The sequence below is a fragment of the Leucoraja erinacea genome, chromosome 11 (genome assembly GCF_028641065.1).
Source record: "Leucoraja erinacea ecotype New England chromosome 11, Leri_hhj_1, whole genome shotgun sequence".
NCBI classification, from domain to species: domain Eukaryota; kingdom Metazoa; phylum Chordata; class Chondrichthyes; order Rajiformes; family Rajidae; genus Leucoraja; species Leucoraja erinaceus.
Genome location: NC_073387.1, coordinates 8,665,093 through 8,686,129, shown reverse-complemented (window position 1 = coordinate 8,686,129; position 21,037 = coordinate 8,665,093). Strand labels below are relative to the sequence as shown.

Sequence of the window (21,037 nt, the reverse complement as noted above, 5' to 3'; positions counted from 1 at the left end):
ACAATTGTGCCAACTGGGAAAAGGGGGTTAAAGGGCAAGAGAATTTTCAGACACGATAATAAAGTTATTTTTCCTGCAAGATTTTCAAAAATAAAGGTTTTCTTAATGGCTACAGTTTATCTTTGTTATTGCAAGTGAAAAATACTGAAGACTGCCTGTTGCATTGACTAGAGTATCACAGCACAGCTTTTGATCGAGGCAATTGTTTGTTCAGTTCATTGTTCACCAGCAGTTAAAGTGGCAGCTGTGTTCTACAATACAATACAATATAATACAATACAATAACGTTTATTGCCATTTGAACCTCAAATGAAGTTCAAACAAAATTTTGTTTCCAGCCATACAACAAGAAAAAACAATTTTACAAGACACACGACCATCTCAATTCACACAAACATCCATCACAGTGAATCTCCTCCTCACTGTGATGGAAGGCAAAGTCTTGTATCTCCCCTGCTTTCCATCCTCTCCCGATGTTAAAACCCCTAGCGGGCGATGGCAAGTCCCGTGGCCGTTAAGGCCGCGCCAGGGCGATGTAAGGCCCTGCCCCGCATCTTAATGTGGGAGCCCCTGGCGGGCGATGGCTAGTCCCGCGGCCGTTAATGCCGCGCCAGGCGATGTCAGGCCCCGCTCCGGGTCATTTTCAACGCCGCAATTAGGGCAGGAGAAGTTGCCATTGAGGGAGCTCCGAAAAGCGATCTCCCACCAGGGACCCGCGAGCTCCCGATGTCACCGTCCATCGGACCTGCGGCTGGAGCCTCCAAGCTCCAGAGTCGGGTAGTCGGGTCGCAGCCGCGCCCACCACAGCTCTCCACGCTCCGAACTCGGCCAGCTCCACGATGGTAAGTCCGCAGGCTCCGCGACTGGAGCCCCCAGGTTGTTCCGGTTGGAGGCCGTTCCACGGTGCTAGGCCCCAACGACAACGGAGACCCGGCAGGGAAAAGGTCAGGTCACCCCGTGCAGGGAAGAGATTTAAAAGTTTCCCCCAGCCCCCCCCCCCCCCTGCTCCCCAACATATACACAGTTAAAAACAACATATAAACCACAACAAACTATACATTCAATGGGAAAAAAATTAAAAAAAGACAGACGGACTGTAAGGGTCGCTGCCGCAAGGCGCCGCCATTGTACGAGACAATTCTAACGAGGCAATGGTGATGGGTGACTGCGGGGAAGTTATAGGGACTGTTTTTTATCAAGACATTTTTTTCTTCATGTCAATTCCCAAAGTAACTGATAAGTGGGTCTCCAGTTTCCGATTGGAATTGCATTATATCCATTTTAGCTCACGTAATACAGCTTGTGTTCTCCAATTAAACAATCGCGCTATATCCAATTTGCATTATGGAGACACATATCAAAGCAGAACTACCTGTAATGTAATGTGTAGGAAGGAACTGCAGATGCTGGTTAAAACCAAAGATAGACACAAATTATTGTTATTAATATAAATCAATATACAGGGATCAAGGCAAATGAAGCAACAATAGATACTAAATGTTGAAGTAAGTGAAGTCGGGACAGGCAGCATCTCCGGAGAGAAGCAAATTGGAGGAACAGCACCTCATATTTTGCTTGGGGAGCTTACAACCCTGTGGTATGAATATTGACTTCTCTAATTTCACATAACCCTTGCTTTCCTTCTCTCTCCATCCCTCCCCCACCCTTGTTCTCCAACTAGTATAATTGTCCTGATTAAATCCTATAGATGGTATGCCTCATTGTCACCTTCCTCTCAGCCAACAATGATCCAGTCTACATTTTCCTTTGTCTCTTCCCCTTTGATCTCTAGTTTTCATATCTTATCTTTCCATATCTCTATGTCACCCTCTCCCCTGAAGGGTTTCAAACCAAAACGTCACCCATGCCTTCTCTCCAGATGCTGAGTTACTCCAGCATTTTGTGTCTATCTTCGATGTAAACCAGCACTTGTCCTTTCTTAACCAAATCAAACAATGGCAGGTAAGAGAAGATCAGGTACAAATCATTGTAATCTAAAGCATGGTGGAATAGTCAATGGGATTCAAGATTTCACTCCTAATCTTATGCTCCTGGATCTGCTAGATGCATGATCTTAAACTTTCAGCAAATCATAATTCATGCCTTCAGATGTTTTTTGTTTTTTTGTTCAACTTTGAGATTATAAATCTAAAGCCAATAACACTTTTTTTTTTGCACAGAGCTGAATGTTGCTGACATCAATGGAAGGGGAAGTGACCAGAGTTTAAACAGCAACGTGAGCCTGCCTAATTTCCAGGGTAGCACGGGCTACTCCGAGAGATCAGTGGCCAGCTGGGCAGTCTCCTTCGAACGGCTTCTACAAGACCCAGTTGGTGTGAAGTACTTCACAGTAAGTACTCACCGCCCTTCATCAATAACCACCCAAGCCTATTATTACTACATCTTTAACCATGCTTATAGTTACACCACCTCCTAACCAATCTTTCTTTGCCTCATTTTCTCCTTTGCATTATAGTTCCTTGAATTGTCCTGGGTCTGTTTTCTCTATTAGAGATGTTGCACAACTGTACATTATTCTGGATTTTAGAGGGCTTGGGGTTTTTTTTAATTTGGGTGACCATTGTGCCTGTTGAATTTTTAAGGCATTGCTGGCCAGCTTGGTCATGATTGACCAGATTTCAAACACTTGTGATGTGTGAATTTGTGACTTCTTATTGAACCATGGGCTTTAGTTTGAATACAGAGACATGGCTTGCTAGGCCAGTTTGAAGGACAGATGAATGTAGTTAATTTTGATGGGAAACTGATCAGAACTTTATAAGTATGTCAGGCTTGAGTTGTCAACAGCAATACTCTTACTAATCCCATTTATTCATCACTAGGTAATCTAGAAACTAAACATTGAATTCACATTTTCAAATTGCGCAGATAGAATTTGCTTCCTCTAGATTATATATCCAACTAACTATCTACATGGGGTAAGAAATATTCTGGAGTATTTTTGCATTATTATGAGTCATTCTTGAAGCTAATCTGAGTGCTAAACATAGTGGTCACTATGATAGTCCCAGCAAGAACTACAGTCTCACCTAATGGTAACTGACTGCCTCGTTGCCTGTTCCATGAACCTCCCTTGGTTTTGAGTGCCTTGAAATATTATCCCAACTATAAGAGGCTTTACGAGTAATAAAAGACTAAATGGGATGGTTCTTTACAAAATTGAATAATGAAAGTAAGTGTTGGTCTCTTAAAAGCTGAGGTTAGTTAATTCATTTTTATGAGGAAGAAGACGATGAGGTTAAACAGTTATTTTCTATCTGACTTCACAAAAACGTGACATGAAAAATTAATGGACATTTTAGAGAAAAAGCGAGCGAGGAACTTAAAACAATCCCGTGACAGAAGAATGGCACCGTGGTAAAGTTGCTGCTTACAGTGTTAAAGCGCCAGAGATCCAAGTTCAATCACAACTACGGGTGCTGTCTGTTTATACGTTCTCCCCGTGAACGCGTGGGTTTTCTCTGAGATCTTCAGTATCCTCCCACACTCCAAAGATGTACAGGTTTGTAGATTAATTGGCTTGGTATAAATGTAAATTTCCCTAATATGTGTAGGATAGTGTTAGTGTAAGCGGATCGCTGGTCGGTGTTGACTCGGTGGGCTGAACGGCCTGCTTCCACACTGTATCTCTCAAACTAAAACTAAATATAAACGCATAAGAACTAGACGCAGGAAACCAGCTGGCTCTTCACATCCACTTCCCATTCAGTTGTGGCTTTGCATCACTTGCTTGATTTCCTCTAGGTGTTCTGGTTAACTCCCACGTCCCAAAAATGAGTGGGTTGGGAAGTTTAGAGGCTGCTGTAAACTGTTTATTGTGTGTAGGTAAATTATAGAATCTGGAGGGAGCTGACAAAATGTGGGGGGGGATGAAAACGTGGGCTTGATGAAGTTGGGGCAGTTGATGGTCAGTGAGAACTGGATGGGCTGAACATTTCTATGTTCTACCTCTCTGCGATGATGACTTTAATGCCCTGTTACTCGACTCTTAGAACCTCCAATCTCAGTCTTGGATATGCTCCTTCACTGAGCCGCCACACATAGAGAATTCCAAATAATCTCTGACATCAGGGTGAAGAAATTGCTTCTCTTCTCAGTCCTGAATGTAATGCCAATGTTGAGATGGAGAAGGGAACATCCTATTAACCAGCATGACGGCCAATTTCTTTCAGGTTTTCTTGTGAAGCTTTGGAATTATCTTGGAGAGGTTTGTCATTGTTATGTAATGTCAAAGTTGAGTTTACTGACGTAGGTAGACATCTGAACAAGAGGGGAATTGTGTGTTCTGTAGATCAGGCAGGAAAGTGGAGTTAAAGCCAAGATTAGATGAGTCATAATCTTGTAGTTTTTTAACTTTTAGAGAGACAGTGTGGAAACAGGCCCTCCAGCCCACACTGACCAGCGATCCCCACACACTAACACTATCCTACACATACTAGGGACAATTTACATTTATACCAAGCCAATTAACCTACAGACCTGTACATCTTTGGAGTGTGGGAGGAAACCGAAGATCTCGGAAAAACCCACGCAGGTCACGGGGAGAAGGTACACATTCCGTACAGATAGCATCCATGGTCAGGATCGAACCCGGGTCTCTGGTGCTGTAAGGCATTAGCTGTATTACTGCACCTCTGTGCAATGTTGACTGGTGGAGCAGGCTCGGGGGACCAAATGGTTACACCTACTCTTGTTTCTTATGTTCTTATGTTCCCAAAGTGCTTCATACCAAGGAAGTGCTGCTGAAGTACAGGCTCTGTAATAGTAAACGCACCAGCCAATTTGTGCCTGAACATCACCACAGGTAGCCAAATAACTTGCTGTTTGAAAATGTTGAATGTGGGACAATTGGCAGAGCACAAATATAACTCCTATGATGCTTATCAAAATAGTGTCGTAGGTTCCTTTAGATCTCTCAGAGTGTTTGTAAAACCGCAATTTAATATCTTAGTAGAGCAATCCCTCGAATGCACGAGAAAAAGCACAAGCTTTTGTGCTTAATTCTGTGGAGAAGGATATGAATGTGGGACGGCTTGACAGATAGGCAATTGTGTAAGCATTTGTGCACTGCCCTTGCCAGATGATATAAGGTAGACATTTGACAAGCAATGTTTTAAGAGGATTCTTAGTCATACAGCATGCAAACTAGGCCCTTTGGCCCAACCTACCCATGCAGGCGAAGATGCATCATCTAAGCATGTCCCATTTGTCTGCAATTGATCCATTACCCTCTAAACATTTCCTATCTATGTAACCTCTCCAAATGTCTTTAAGATGGTGTTATTAAACCTGCCTAAATTACCTCCTCAGTTGGCTCATTCTATATACCTTCCACCCACTGAGTGAAATTTTACTTTCAATATAAGGTTGATCACACATGTGGGTAACTGAACCAGCGGTCATGAATTTTAAATATAGCCATTAAGTAAAATCTAGAAAAATATATAGGAGAGCAAGTACAAAGATGTTGTTGCAGATTACTCAAGAAGTTGCAGTAGAAGGCTCATATTGAGAAAGGCTATAATTCCACAAATGGGGTTGTTGCAAATTAGAACCATGACCAATAAATTAGTTCAAGTTCAAGTGAGTTTATTGTCATGTGTCCCTGATAGGACAATGACATTGAAATTGGTATTCATTGTCAAAAGACCTTGCGCTTTCACCAGAAAACCATATAACAATTACAGCACGGAACCAGGCCGTCTCGACCCTTCTAGCCCGTGCCGAACACTTACTCTCTCCTAGTCCCATCTACCTGCACTCAGACCATAACCCTCCATTCCTTTCCCGCCCATATACCTATCCAATTAATTTTTAAATGATAAAATCGAACCTGCCTCCACCACTTCCACTGGAAGCTCATTCCACACAGCTACCACTCTCTGAGTAAAGAAGTTCCCCCTCATGTTACCCCTAAACTGTTGTCCCTTAATTCTCAAATCATGTCCTCTTGTTTGAATCTTCCCTGCTCTCAATGGAAAAAGCTTATCCACGTCAACTCTGTCTATCCCTCTCATAATTTTAAAGACCTCTATCAAGTCCCCCTTAACCTTCTGCACTCCAAAGAATAAAGACCTAACTTGTTCAACCTTTCTCTGTAACTTAGGTGCTGAAACCCAGGCAACATTCTAGTAAATCTCCTCTGTACTCTATTTTGTTCACATCTTTCCTATAATTTGGCGACCAAAATTGTACACCATACTCCAGAATTGGCCTCACCAATGCCTTGTACAATTTTAACATTACATCCCAACTTCTATACTCAATGCTCTGATTTATTAAAGCCAGCACACCAAAAACTTTCTTTACCACCCTATCTACATGAGATTCCATCTTCAGGGAACTATGCACGGTTATTCCCAGATCCCTCTGTTCAACTGCATTCCTCAATTCCCTACCATTTACCATGTACATCCTATTTTGATTTGTCCTGCCAAGATGTAGCACCTTGCACTTATCAGCATTAAACTCCATCTGCCATATTTCAGCCCACTCTTCCAAATGGCCTAAATGTCTCTGTAGACTTTGAAAATCTACTTCATTATCCACAACATCTTAGTATCATCTTACTAAATCAATTTACCACACCATCATCCTGATCATTGATGTATATGACAAACAACAGTGGACCCAACACAGATCCCTGAGGCACCCCACTAATCACCGGCCTCCAACCTGACAAACAGTTATCCACCATTACTCTCTGGTATCTCCCATTCAGCCACTATTGAATCCATCTTGCTGCTCCACTATTAATACCCAACAATTGAACCTTCTTAACCAACCTTCCATGTGGAACCTTGTCAAAGGCCTTACTGAAGTTCATATAGACAACATCCACCGCTTTACCCTCATCAATTTCCCTAGTAACCTCTTCAATAAATTCAAGAAGATTTGTCAAACATGACCTTCCAGGCATAAATCCATGTTGACTGTTCCCAATCAGACCCTGTTTATCCAGATGATTATATATATTATCTCTAAATATCCTTTCCATTAATTTGATAGTTCTTTTTTCTAAAGATATTCATCCATAGGAATTTGATGTTACTGGCAAGGCAATGGATTTATCATCCATTCCAAATTGCTTCCTGACTATTGTGGTTTGCAGGCCATTTTAACTGCATTGTTGTGAGCTGGAAGTCAAATATAGGCCAGGGCAATCGACAATGGTAAATATCCTTCCTCAACGATGTTAGTGAACAAAGTGGTTGTTTCAGCATTTTGGTTGCATTGTGGTCATTTACAATTTATTTCAATTGTATTTAATTCCTTATTTTCAATGTGTGTTCGATTTTACCATGAAAAATGTATTGGGACATCCTGGAAATTTATTTTGTGCTGATGTTAGGTTTGGAGGTAATTCTAACCTTAATCAGAAATTCTCTGAGTGCGCCCAAGTATGTCACTAGCCTGAATAATGAAGTACATGCAAATGGCCCTGGATTTCAAGGAGGTGATGAAGCCCTGGATGTAACATCCAACAGACGTTTTGCCTTATCTCAACATGGCAACTGGAACTGAATCAGTCCTGGTATCTGCTTCGTGTAGGATCAATGTCCATCTGCACTTTGGTCAATAATGGACTGATTTAATCAGAAATGTAAATGTCTGCACTTTGGTCAATAATGGACTGAGAATCTGATCTAATCAGAAATATAAATGTCCTCTTAAAAAGTAACTTTTGAATCAATCTGTGGGCCCATTAATTATTGTTTATGCCACTGTCAAACACCTTGGGATTTTTAGGGTGCTGGAAATAAGCCAATGAAATACAAGATATTTCTCCGGTTGTTTGAAAGGGAGACAGGTTAATGAGATTAGCAGGTAGGTTGGGTGGATCTCCATTCTGGAATTGAGTTGCTCAATCTCATGAATGTTTCTCCTTTTCATATTTATTGTCCTCCCTTAGGAATTTTTAAAGAAAGAATTCAGTGCAGAAAACATATTGTTTTGGCAAGCCTGCGAACGTTTCCAGCAGATCCCAGCAGAAGACTCCAAACAGGTAAGTACATGCTGACTATACTTGGATAGGTAACGTTTCTGGTCGGCACCCTTCTTCAGACTTTTTCAGGATTTAGAGGGATAGGGGCTGAATGCATGAAAATGGGACCAGCACCAGCAATTCCTTGTATCTCCTCTTGACTACGCTTGCTGTGTTTCTTTCCCTGTGTACTTGCATCTTTGTCCTCTTTCACTGTGAAGTTGCATATGCGACAAATAATACACTATTGATTATTGACTTTTCTCCAGGGAGTTGAGTTAAGGATGGGAAAAGGTTCTCCAGATTAAGTATTCTCATCGAGCATTGTTTCCAGGCCTGAATAATGAAGTCCCCATTATCAACACCCCATGCCAAGAGATCTACAGCAAGGATCTTCCATCTCCTCTTGCCTGTTTCCCATCACACAGACCACATGCAAATATTTTGTGTGGGTAGGGAGTCTATCTACTTCAAGGATTCTAAAACTTGAAGTCTAGAGGTCATAGCTTTAAGGTCAGAGGGGAGATATTTAAGAGGAACCTCAGGGACAGGTTTTTCCATTCAGAGGGTATCCCGTATCTGGAACGGGCTGCCAAAGGAAGTATAGAAGCAGCTACAATTACAACATACAAAAGATATTTGGAAAGATATATGGACAGGCAGGATTTAGAGGGATATGGGCTGAATGCACGAAAATGGGACCAGCCCAAAACACCAACTGGCTAAGAATGGACAAGGTAGGCTGAGGGTCCTGTTTCCATGTTGTATAGAATCATGAGCCAATGTCCAGTTCTCATGGGAATGGTAGAGCTGTAGTGCGTTTCAACATGTTTTATGTAGGTAGGAAGATAGACATAAAATTCTGGAGCAACTCATCGGGTCAGGCAGCATCTCAGGAGAACAGGAATAGGTGATGTTTCGGGTCGAAATCCTTCTACGACCCGAAGTGTCACCTATTCCTTTTCTCCATAGATGCTGACTAACCTGCTTAATTACTCTAGGATTTTGTATCTATTTTTGGTGCAAACCAACATCTGCAGTTCCTTCTTACATATATTGATAGGTAGGAGTCTCAAATAAATCTGACATCTCGATAGTCATAGAGTAACTGAAAAAGAATCCTGTGTGCACTAACTGAGATGCTGCACATCCCAGGCAGTGATCCCAGTGGACAGGGCAGTGGAATAGTTGATAGATTAGTTGCCTCGCAACACCATGGACTTGGGCTCAATCCTGACCTCCACAACCTTCTGTGTGGAGTTTGCCTGCTCTCCTTGTGGCCACAATGCGTTTCCTCCAGGTGGTCTGATTTCCCCCCACATCCCAAGGATGTGTGGATTGGTACAGGGAACTGATCAGAACATGACGAGTATAGATTGCAGGAAAGATTAGTGAAAGGATGTCAGCTGCCAGAGGTCAATGGGCTGATGTGGCCTCTTTTTTTGCTATAAAGAAATATGGGTAAAGGAAACTCTAGTAATCAGGAGCTTTAGAAATCCAAGCTCTCAAATCATCATTTTTTTGTAATTATCAACCTCTTTGTGGAGCCCTAAATCTCCCAGCGTCTCAACATGGCTTACCTTTTGGAAAATTAACGGATTCATCTTTTTCAAAACAAAGTGGATGATCCTAATCTTCCCCACGTTAAACTCCATCTGTTAAAGTGTGCTCCTTCACAACTTGCTGTTTGCGTCAAATCTGCAAACTGATATACTCTCCCTACTCCTTCATCTATCAATGCTGTGGAAGAGTTGAAGCCCCAGTAATGCACCTCGGAGTCGTACAATGCAATTTGATTCCACATACTATCATTGGTCTCTTATCTTTTTCCCTCCTAGCCAACTGCCTAATCAAATCAGTAGACTGGATTTATTCCAATTTTATCTTTTAAGTCCTATAATTGGTTAACTAATCTAATGCTTCTTAAATAAAGGAGTGGCTCTGGCAATTACTGATTGAGGATGGTTATTTCTTAAATCAGAAGTTAAAAAGTCATGAGCAAAAACATTTAGAATGTGTTTACTTTTAATTCCTTGGTTTTAAAAGCATCAGTCTTGAATCCTTTCATTGATTTATTTTAGTTTACTGGGCATGTCTGTTCCATTACCTTTTATGATTAATAACTAGACAAACTGCAGGAAGAACTTGGTAAGCAGGTGGACAGATGGTATTTCAAGTCTGGACTCTTCTTAGAACTGAAGGACTTGAGGGGAAATAGCTGATAGAAAAAGGGGGAGAGATTGGGGCAAGAGATGGTAAGATTATGGGGGTTGAATGTCTGACAAATGAGCTGGGGAAAGAGAAGGCTGGATATGGTAATCAGGACTGGGAGTCTTCTTCTTGCGTATGGCATGCACAGCTTAAATTTGGAGATTTGTTAGACTTGTTCTATTTGATCTAATTGGTTGTGCACGTCAGGTTGATTGCATTTGTCGAGACAGGGTGGACCATGTGAAGGTTTCAATCTCCCACTCCATGGCTGGGAGTGATAGGTGGAGAATGCAAAATGATGCAGATGACGGAATCTGATAAGAAAGGAAGGTTGGGAATGGAACCGAAGGGAGGGAAGCTTGGTAGAAGGGAATGGGAAGGTGGAGACAAATAGGGGACCTGGAGTAGGGAAGGTGGGCGATGAACAGTTGAGGTAACTGGAGAAGGAGAGATGGAGGTGTGTGCGGGGGAGGAGAGTTATGGAGAGACAAATGTGCTTGGTGGGGAGTGGTGGAGAACACTGGGTGGAAGAGAAAGAGAGGGGGATGGTTATCTATAATTGGAGAATTCAAAATTTATGCTGTTGGGTTTTAGGCTACCCAAGTGGAATATGAGATGCTGTAGTTCAAAGCACGATGGGAGTCATTCTGGCGCTTGGATCTGTGAAAATCAGAGGTCGGTAGGGATTGAGGAAGGGGAATTAGTGTTTTTCTGAGAGCCCTGGGATGGCACAAGTTTCCTTGTGGAAGTATCAGCTAGTACAACTCCTTGAACTTCTGTCAATCTGTCGAGGGGCCACTGATTGTGAGCCCTATAGTTGAGGTTGGGGAGATGCATGTAAATCTTTCCCTAAACTGGAAGGGCTATTGGGATCCCCGGACAGAGGTGATGTAGGGATAGGTGTTGCACCCCGTGCAGTTGCAAGGGAGGGTGCCTAAAGTGGAGAGAAAGAACTGCAGGCTGCTGGATTGAATGAAGGTAGACACAGAAAGCTGGAGTAACTCAGCAGGTCAGAAAGGGGTGAGGATGGAGATAAGTGCCTTGTGAGTGGGACTGGTATTACTTCATCTTTGTCCTGTCCCCCCAGGCTCCTCCCCCAGCATCAGCTGAGGAAGGGTCTTGACACGAAACGTCACCCATTCCTTCTCTCGGTAGATGCTGCCTCAGCCACTGAGTTACTCCAGCATTTTGTGTCTACTTACCGCTTTGACATAATTCTCTTTGTCCTGTGTTCAGCTATCACAGAGTGCTGGCGAGATCTACAGCACGTACCTATCCATCCGCAACAGCAGTCCCATCAACATTGACAGGGGGGGGGGGGGGGAGGGGGGGGGGGAGATATTCCTGAAGGATGGGGGAGGACCCCCCCAGGTCCGTGATATCGGTGCTGAGGCAAAGAGATATCCTGACATGATTAAACCTCATTTTGAGAGTACCGTATGCAGTCCTCATCTCCCTAGTGCTCTTGCATGGGACACATGTAGTCAAAGCTGTCTATGGATTAAAATCTGTGCATTCAGACAGGAAGATCAAGGAAGGGGAGAGTGTTGTGAGAGAAGGGATGTGAATTTTTCCCTGTAACTTGACTGGCTATCACATTGTACAACTATCTCCCCCATATATCTTTCCTTCTTCGTGGGGTAGACTGACAAAGAGGCATTTTGGAGTTTCCACTCATCTTTAATTCAAGTGTTTAATTGTATCGTCCTGTATTGACGATTGTTGGCATGAAATTCATGCTTCCTAAATTAAGTTTATATCATAGACCTATTGTAACATATCATACAAATGGATAATGTATATTTGGATAGGATAATGTACAATGGGTGGGGGTGAGGGGAAAATATCAGAAATTAATAACCAAGTGTGGTATCTATCCGTTCTTGTGTGCTCCCACAGATAGTCTATCAAAGCTTTGACCTAAAGTGCAGATTTGGAACTGCAGATGCTTTTTAAATTGAAGGTAGACCAAAATGCTGGAGTAACTCAGCAAAATGAGGCAGCATTTATGGAGAGCTAGTCTGACTGTCCCCGCCTACTTTCCATCTTTGTCCTGTCCCCCCAGGCTCCTCCCCCAGCATCAGCTTGAGGAAGGGTCTTGACACGAAACGTCACCCATTCCTTCTCTCGGTAGATGCTGCCTCACCCGCTGAGTTACTCCAGCATTTTGTGTCTACTTACCGCTTTGACCTAATTCTCTTTGTCCTGTGTTCAGCTATCACAGAGTGCTGGCGAGATCTACAGCACGTACCTATCCAGCAGCTCCGCCAGTCCCATCAACATTGACAGTCAGGCTCAACTGGAGGAAGATATCCTTAATGACCCCAGGTCCGATATGTTCAAAGCACAACAGCTTCAGGTACCGTATGCCAGTCCTCATCTCCCTCTGCTTCATGACCACGCGTCCAACTGTCTATGGATAAAACATCTGCATTCGCAGAGTCAACAGCCTCAGGAGGTGCTTGTTTGGAAAGTTGCTTGTTGCACAAGTAACTTGACTGGTGGCTGAAAGGATTTTGAAAGTATCTTGAATTTATAATGCTTTTCCTACTTCAAGGTTTCACAGCAAAGAAGCATTTTTGGCGTATAACTATTCTCAAACTCAAGTATTTAATTGTCATAAGTACTGACAATGGGACAATGAAATTCATGCTAGCAGCAGCATCACAGACCTGTAAACATCGTACAAATAAATAATGTATATTAAGATAAGATAATGTACAATAGATAATGCTTAATAAGCAAAAAATCTATAAATTAATAACCAAGTGCAAGAATATATCCGTTCTTGGTGCCACCAAAGATAGTCTATCAAAGTCTTTCGATGTTCGGAGCAAAATGAGAGTGTGGCCAGGCTGATGTTCCTTGATAACATTGGCTGTACCTCCTAAAGATGCCTTTGATAGTGGGGGTGTCAATAATGTCATGGAAATGAGCAGTGTCACCACTCTCTTTAAAGTCTCCCATGGGGATTTTTGCCTAACCACGCTGTGATGTAACCAGTCAACCTGCTCTGTGGCATCTCCACATTTCTAAAGTGCATTTCATCAACATTGCTTTGCCACAGAAGGCTGTGAGCGGCCAAGTCAATTGAATATTTTTAAGGCGGAGATAGTGATAGTGGCGTTATTAGTAATAAAATCCTCTGGGGTTATCACTTTAGGCAATGGAATGGGGTGAGGAGGGGGAGATTGTCTGGTGTTTTTTGTCATTACATGGTGGGGTAGACAAGATGGGCTGAATGGCCTAATTCTGCTCCTACCACATGACCTTATGACCTTATGACATACCAAATGTTCTCATTCTTCTAATGAAGCCAAGGTGCACAACTATGTGCTGGTCCAATGAGATAATACCTGTTTAATCTACTTGGCTGATGTTGGTTTGGGAATGAATAGTGGCAAGGAAATTAAGAAGAACTCACCAACTCTCCTTTAAAGTACTGGCATGGGGATTTTTTATATCCTTTGGACCATGATGTAGCATCTCACCTGCAAGTGTGGCATCTCCACCAGTGCAACACTATTCCAGTACTGCCAGAGGGTGAGCACAAATATCATGAACATCCCAGAAGAAAAGTGATAGTGGTGTTTCAGAATAAAATCCTCTGCCTCATCACTTTAGTGTTGATTCATTAAAGGCAAATTGTCTGGTGTTTTTGTCAAGAAGGAGGAACAAATATAAGTATTAATGTTTGACTTAATTTGCCCATCATAGGTTACCCGACTTATTCCTGTGATCACCTTTGTAAACCTCCTCTGGACCCTCTCCAGAGCAAACACATCCTTCCTCAGATATGGTACCAAAATTGCTCACAATATTCCAAATGCAGCCTGACCAGCGCCTCGTTGAGCCTCTGCATTACATCCCTAATTTTGGATACAAGCCCTCTAGAAATAATACTAGCATTGCATTTGCTTCCTTTACTACCAATTTGACTTGCAGATTAACTTTTTGGGAATCCTGCACCAGCACTCCCAAGTCACTTTGCACCTCCGATTTCCGGATTCTCTCCCCATTTAGAAAATATAATCTACGCCTTTATTCCTACTCCCAAAATGCATGACACCTCACTTTGCTACACTATATTCTATCTGCCACATCTCTGCCCAACCTTCCAACCTGTCCAAGTCCTTCTGCACAGTCCCTGTTTTCTCTACAGTACCGGCCCCTCCATCTATTTTCGTATCATCAGCAAATTTGGTAACAAGGCTTTCAATCCCCTCATCCAAATCATTAATATGCAACTTGAAGAGTAGTGACCCCACGACCGAGCCCTGCGGAACCATCACATCTATGCTGACTCACGGATCAATCCCATTCCCATTAATGTTTCATGTTACCTCTGCTCCTCACCTTCCCATCAGGTCTGTAGAGACAATTTACAATGACCAATTATTCCACCAAGCTGGCCATCTTTGGAAAGTGGGACAAAATTGGATCATCCCAAATAGTCACAGGGGGAATGTGCAAATCACACAGAGAATGCTGAGGGCAGGAATGAACTCTGGATCACTGCAACTGGGAATCAACAGCACTACATCAAATGCCACCATCCCATCCCATTAGTAGAGGTTTACCACCAATTTTCCAGCAATGTCCTTTAATCCAGACAAAATACAAAAGTGCACTTCAAATCTCTCTCCCCCCCCACCCCCCCCTCCTTCCGGAAGTCCCCTAAAAATATGGTGCCGAGGCCATGTGAGGTAGCTGACCTGTACATCCATATTTGGCCAACCAATCCCTCATTTGCATTTAGCATCCATTTCCAAAGGCAAATATCTACCTTTCCATCTTTGAACTTGAATCTGCATCATCATATTCTATATCATAAATAGTTGTAGATGATGAAACCTTAGAGATGCTTGATCTTGGGTTTGCTGCATTGATCTGTATACCTCTCCTTAGATCTTTAACCTGATGAAGTTTGACAGCTACACCCGTTTTGTGAAGTCTCCACTTTACCAGCAATGCGTGCTGGCAGAAGTAGAGGGTCGCTCTCTCCTTTGCAGTAGCTCCCTGAGAGGAAGCACATCCTTTGATTCCAAACATGACCAGGAAAGCTCCAAGAAGGTGAGGCTCTGCTGCACTCCAGGATAATCCGGGGGCTTTGACTCTGACATCGGGAGGAGTGCAGGGGAAAGATAAGACTTTGCCTTCCATCACAGTGAGGAGGAGATTCACTGTGATGGATGTTTGTGTAAATTGTGTTGTGTCTTGTTTCTTTTTCTTGTGTGTATGACTGCAGAAACCAAATTTTGTTTGAACCTCAAGAGGTTCAAATGATAACAAATAAATTGTATTGTATTGTACCATATGTTATGCTATGGAGTCTGAAGATGGGTCTCGACTCGAAACGTCACCCATTCCTTCTCTCCAGAGATGCTGCTTGTCATGCTGAGTTACTCCAGTATTTTGTGTCTATCTTCGGTGTAAACCAACTTCTGCAGTTTCTTCCTACACTTATGTATTGATCTCTAACCTACTGAATTGCCTCACTGAAAGGAGACCTCTGCAGTTTTCCAATCTGTTGGCACTTAATTTGTAGATTCCACTGCCCAGAGGCTGAGATCACTTACTGATGGCTTTCAATGTCCTGAACCATTGTCTTGTTAGTTTTGTTTAGAGATAGGCCCTTTTGCTCGCTGATTCTGCTCCAACCAGTGATGCCCATACACTAGCACTGTCCTATGCATTAGGGGCAATTTACAATCTTTACCAAAGCCACTTTACCTACAAATCTGTCCGTCTTTGGAGTGTGGGAGGAAACCTGAGCACCTGGGGGAAACCCACGAGGTCACGGGAAGAATGTACAAACTCAGTACAGACAGCACCCGTAGTCAGGATTGAACCCAGGTCTCTGGCAATGTAAGGCAACAACTATCCTGTGTGCCACCGTACTGCCCATCCTGAAGAGGAAGTTCTTGTATCTCAAGGGTTTGACATGGATGAAATGACATGCCTTGGGTTGATTTCATCTCATGTCATGCATTGTGAGATCTGAATTGGTTCCCCAGCTGAGATTACCTCTAATCAGTCTTTTTTGGGATGTTTCCACCTGTACCTTGAAGAAGGGGACAGAGCTACAAAGTAAGAGACCAGTAATTTAAAACTGAGGTGTGCAGAAAGTTGTTCTTTCAGACAGTGCAGACGTTTTGGAATTATCTCACCCTGAAGGTGGTGGTGGACAGATCATTAAATAATATTAAGATGAATATCAAATATGTAAACAATTGAAGCACTTGTTATGGGGAATGACGGTTTAGGGAATAAACTGAAGGTTGAGGCCATCATGGAATGGCCATGATTACATTGAATGGCAGAGCAGGCTTGAGAGACTGAGGACCCATTCTCCTCATTTCTAGTGTTCTTGTCTTCTCTGTTGGTCCTCATTCAGAACTTCAAGCATGTAATAATTTCATGGTCAATCACATGATAGTGTCCCTCGGGTGAAAGGAGCAATGAGATCCTTGAAAAAATCATTATCTTCTCGGTTAATGAACATACGTCTGTGCATTACAAAGCATTGGAGTGACTCAATGGGTCAGGCAGCATCTACAAAGATAATGGATAGACAATGTTATGTATCCAGACCCTTCTCCAAATTGATGAAGAGTCATAACACAAAAAACATTGTTTGTTCATTTCAACCCCCCCCCCCCCCCCCCCCCCCCCCTCATTATCTCTAATACATGTGGTGGACAAATCTGCTGACCATGGAGCAGGTACATAGTAGATATAAGATAGCTTAGCCTCCCAAGAATGAGTCAGCAGGATGATAACTACAATGACATGTCTCTTGCTGCCACCAAACAGAAACTGAAGCCGGGAAAGTCTTTCAGCGGCCTTCGACAGGAGAGCTACATAAGAAAGGGAGCAAACTTGCAAAATAAGCCGTGGACGAGCACAAGCAAATTAAGCCGGAGAAAAGAGAAAGGAGACTCCTTGGGAGGTCAGACAAACAATGGAAAAGTGTAAACCAATGAAAACTAAGTTGTAATGGCATCAATATGAAGGTTGGCAATGTTCATTAACAGATGCAGGATGTTTTAATAAGGCACTCTAACATGTAAGAGGATGCTGAAGGGTGTGTTAAGGCCCTGTCCCACTTGCCGATTTTTACTGCGACTGCCGGCATAATTGACTGATGTATCAGATCACCGAAAAAATTGTGGTGTGACGCAGCATGACGTGGCTTGTGGACGTTTGACGCGCGGTGTTTTTTCAAGTGTCGCAACATTTTTTTGTCACCGCTCGATTTTGAAGTGTTCAAAATCTTTTGGCGACACTGAAATGACGAAAAACTCGCCAAGTGGGACAGGCCCTTTAGGATTCTCCCATTATTTAACAAACATTGGCATCTTTGAGTATGGAGCCTGTCCCACTTGGCAATTTTTTTCGGCGACTGCTGGCGTCATATCAGTGTCGCCAAAAGATTTTGAACATTTCAAAATCCAGCGTCGACAAAAAATGTTGTGATACATGAAAAAACACCGCGTGGCAATACGTCATCACGCCGTGTCACAGGCGCATCAAGCCGCAAATTTTCCGGTGACCTGAGATGTTAGTCAATGATTGCCGGCAGTCGCCAAAAAAATAGCCAAGTGGGACAGGCCCTTAAGAATAAGTAGGAGAAATGCACCCTTGATTGATGCCATTGAACATGCAATACCGAAACTGCTGCACGATGTGTTTTGCTTCAATAAAGTCATTTGTTTCCATATCGTGAGTTTGATCCAGTAGTTCCACACTGCCAGCAGGGTCAGACAATAGTAAGTTCTAATTTGTGAGTGTGCGTATTCCAAATTTCTGCCATTGTTATCCTTTTCTGCAAATGATAACACTAAATTGTATTTCAGTTTGACATCGGCCTGCTACCTCTAGTACTGATCCAAACATTCCTGACAGCAAACATTGGCACACTGATGGATAACGTATAGCACTGCCTCATATCTTGACACTGAAACTGATCTTAATTCTTACCAGTCATACCTGAATAGCACTTTGGGTAGTTTGAATTATCATCTCTGTTGCTACGTTGAAAAGACCTACCCACTCCTAAAACGATTAGTTTTATTACCATAAGAGCAATCTCACCAAAGTTTATATGGCAGTACCTTCCAGAACACAATGCTCACCACATATAACTCTAAGGCCAACAGGGAAGGCATTCCATCTTGGTAATATTTCAATGTTCCAGAATTATTCATCTCAAACTCCCTACTCAAATGAATTGCAGAATCGATCTCACCTCACCTACTGCATAAGTTTATGGTTTAACACAGCAGAACATGTTCATAAGTTCATAAGAGTTAGGAACAGAATTAGGCCATTCAGCTCATCAAGTCTACTCCGCCATTCAATCATGGCTGATCTATCTCTCACTTATAACCCCATTCTCCTGCCTTCTCCCCATAACCCCTGACACCTGTACTAACCAAGAATCTATCGCTGCTTTAACGATATCTATTGACTTGGCCTCCACAGCCTTCTGTGGCAATGAAGTCCACTGATTCACCACCCTCTGACTAAAGTAATTCTCCCTCATCTCCTTCCAAAAGGACCGTCCTTTAATTCTGAGGCTAAGACCTCTAGTCCTAGACTCTCCCACGATTGGAAACATCACCTCCAATTCCACTCTATCCAGGCCTTTCACTATTTGTTGGCATTACCTCATCATGGTTGCTACCCCATCTAGATTTGTACCACATAGTTATTCTTTTTTGTTTTTTGTTTCAAGTATTTATCTAATTTCTTTCTGATGGTTATTATCGAATCTGCCTCAACCCCCACTTCAAGCAGAGACCAACATCGGTGAACCCAAACTTTTCCTCAGTGACGTTTTCTGCTCAAGAACATTTATTTCATTGGAATAAATGTGTCCATATTTAATTGATTGGTACTGGCTCGCTGGAGGTGTGAGACAACATCCCTACCAACATTGCATCCATGTGAGGCAACATCTCTGCTAGTCATTCCACTATTCCTCTCATACATGTCTGTGGCAGGTATAATAATAGAGATTGAAGCCTTAACACACATGCTAAAGTGATAGTCGCCCCACCATCCACTTTGTACAAGATATCTTAATTTGATGAAGATTAAGGATTGATTCTGTGGCATGATATTGTGGTCTAGGAAACCAGATGGTCAGCACATCTACTGACTCCCTCCAAGAAGCTAGCTCAGGCACTTTCTGGCGCAGAAGCATTTTACATTGTGACTAACAAATCTCTCTACCTCACTTTTTTTTTTAGTGGATTTTTCAGAGAACAATGGTCTCTCCCTATCTCGTCGTGAATCTCAGGGATCTGTGTATTCCACAGCCAGCATGGAATTGGGCTACCTCAGCTTGACGAGTTCCAGAACTGAGGTATGACAGAGGAAAACGTAGCCTTGGTCACCGAGGTTAAATGATTCACCTGTACGGAGTTGCAGCTGATGAGACTAATTATGGTGTAGTATTTCTGGCTCGGCTGCAATCAACGAAGCTTTTCAAACTGATTACCTGGTTAAGATTTCAACTCGATCTAATTTTATAACCTTATGAACCAGTGCAATCAGACCGCATAATGAGAAAGAAAGTCATGATGAAATACTCTGATGTTTTTTGGAAGTGGCAGGTTGATGCTGTAGTATGGCACAGCTAGAAATGAAACAGATGAGATTTTGGTTAGGTGGTTAGAAGCGCTGAGGACAGGGAATCAACTTTTCCGACCTTTTATTTGTCAGACAGTCCTCTTGCAGTGTGTGAGGAAATTAAATACTTAGGTCATGTCATATCTGATGACTGGAAGGATGACAAAGACCTCTACCGACAGCGCTGTAAAATTTATCTTCAAGCCAACATGCTTATAAGGAAGTTTTATATGTGCTCTGACCATGTGAAGTGTTCCCTGTTCAGAACCTACATCACACTGTTATATACTGCTCAATTGTGGTCTAAGTATAAGAAAAAGAGTATGCAGAGGCTTAAGGTAGCATACAATGATGCAATGAGGTTGCTGCTTCGTGTCCCTAGGAGGCATAGTGCCAGTCAATTGTTTGTGTCCACTAGAGTGCCAACCTGTGAGGCACTCTTAAGACAGCTGATGTTTAGTTTTATGTGTCGCCTGGACAAGTCAGAGAACCACATAATTGAAGCCTTAGTCAGCCCTCTGAAAAGCTGCTATAGATTCACTTCTAGGCTAAGATGGCATTGGTGCAATAGCTTATATATATTTTAGGCTAATATGCAATTTCTTAATGTATCTTTGTAATTCTTTGTACTGTTTGATGTGTATATGGACCTGTGTCTGAAATAAAGCTTTAATAATAATAATAATAAATTTTCAATCATTTTGCAGTCCACCTTGGGAATGAACTGATTTTAAATAACTGAAAATGACTTTAAACCATCCACACAGAGCAATTTACTGGTTACAATTCCACAGTGCGCATTTTTCATGTTCAAGCTTTAAAAAAATGTCACAAAAAGAATAATTTAAAGAGATTATTTGACAGCTCAAAAAACATTCGTGCCAATGAACAATGCTGATTAATTTCCTTGTTGCTGGTTCCCAACATAATGCTTCTTTAACAAGTAAAAAATTCTAACAATTATCTTTCCCATTTATCCTTCTCATTTTAAACTGCATAGCATTCTTGCAAGGACTTACACCATCTTCAAGGCATCAAGGAATATCCTTAATGCTTGAAGAAAATGAAATAATAATACTTTAAGAAAATGAATAATAATGTTTTGTGTGCTGTCTGATTTTATTACTTCAGGAGATTATGCCAATGAGTTAGAATGGAATTCATTTACATAACCTATAGAAC

General features: G+C 42.2%; 1 protein-coding gene across 1 annotated transcript in view; it reads left to right on the top strand.

Annotated features, from left to right (window-relative positions):
• Positions 1-21,037, top strand: part of LOC129701443 (regulator of G-protein signaling 14-like) — a 78,976-nt gene that overhangs the window by 40,558 nt on the left and 17,381 nt on the right. The window contains exons 2-7 of the mRNA XM_055642620.1: positions 2,181-2,350; positions 7,934-8,026; positions 12,432-12,575; positions 15,125-15,289; positions 17,033-17,168; positions 19,474-19,589. Of these exons, the coding sequence (XP_055498595.1) occupies positions 2,181-2,350; positions 7,934-8,026; positions 12,432-12,575; positions 15,125-15,289; positions 17,033-17,168; positions 19,474-19,589 (824 nt within the window). The remainder of the gene's footprint in view (positions 1-2,180; positions 2,351-7,933; positions 8,027-12,431; positions 12,576-15,124; positions 15,290-17,032; positions 17,169-19,473; positions 19,590-21,037) is intronic.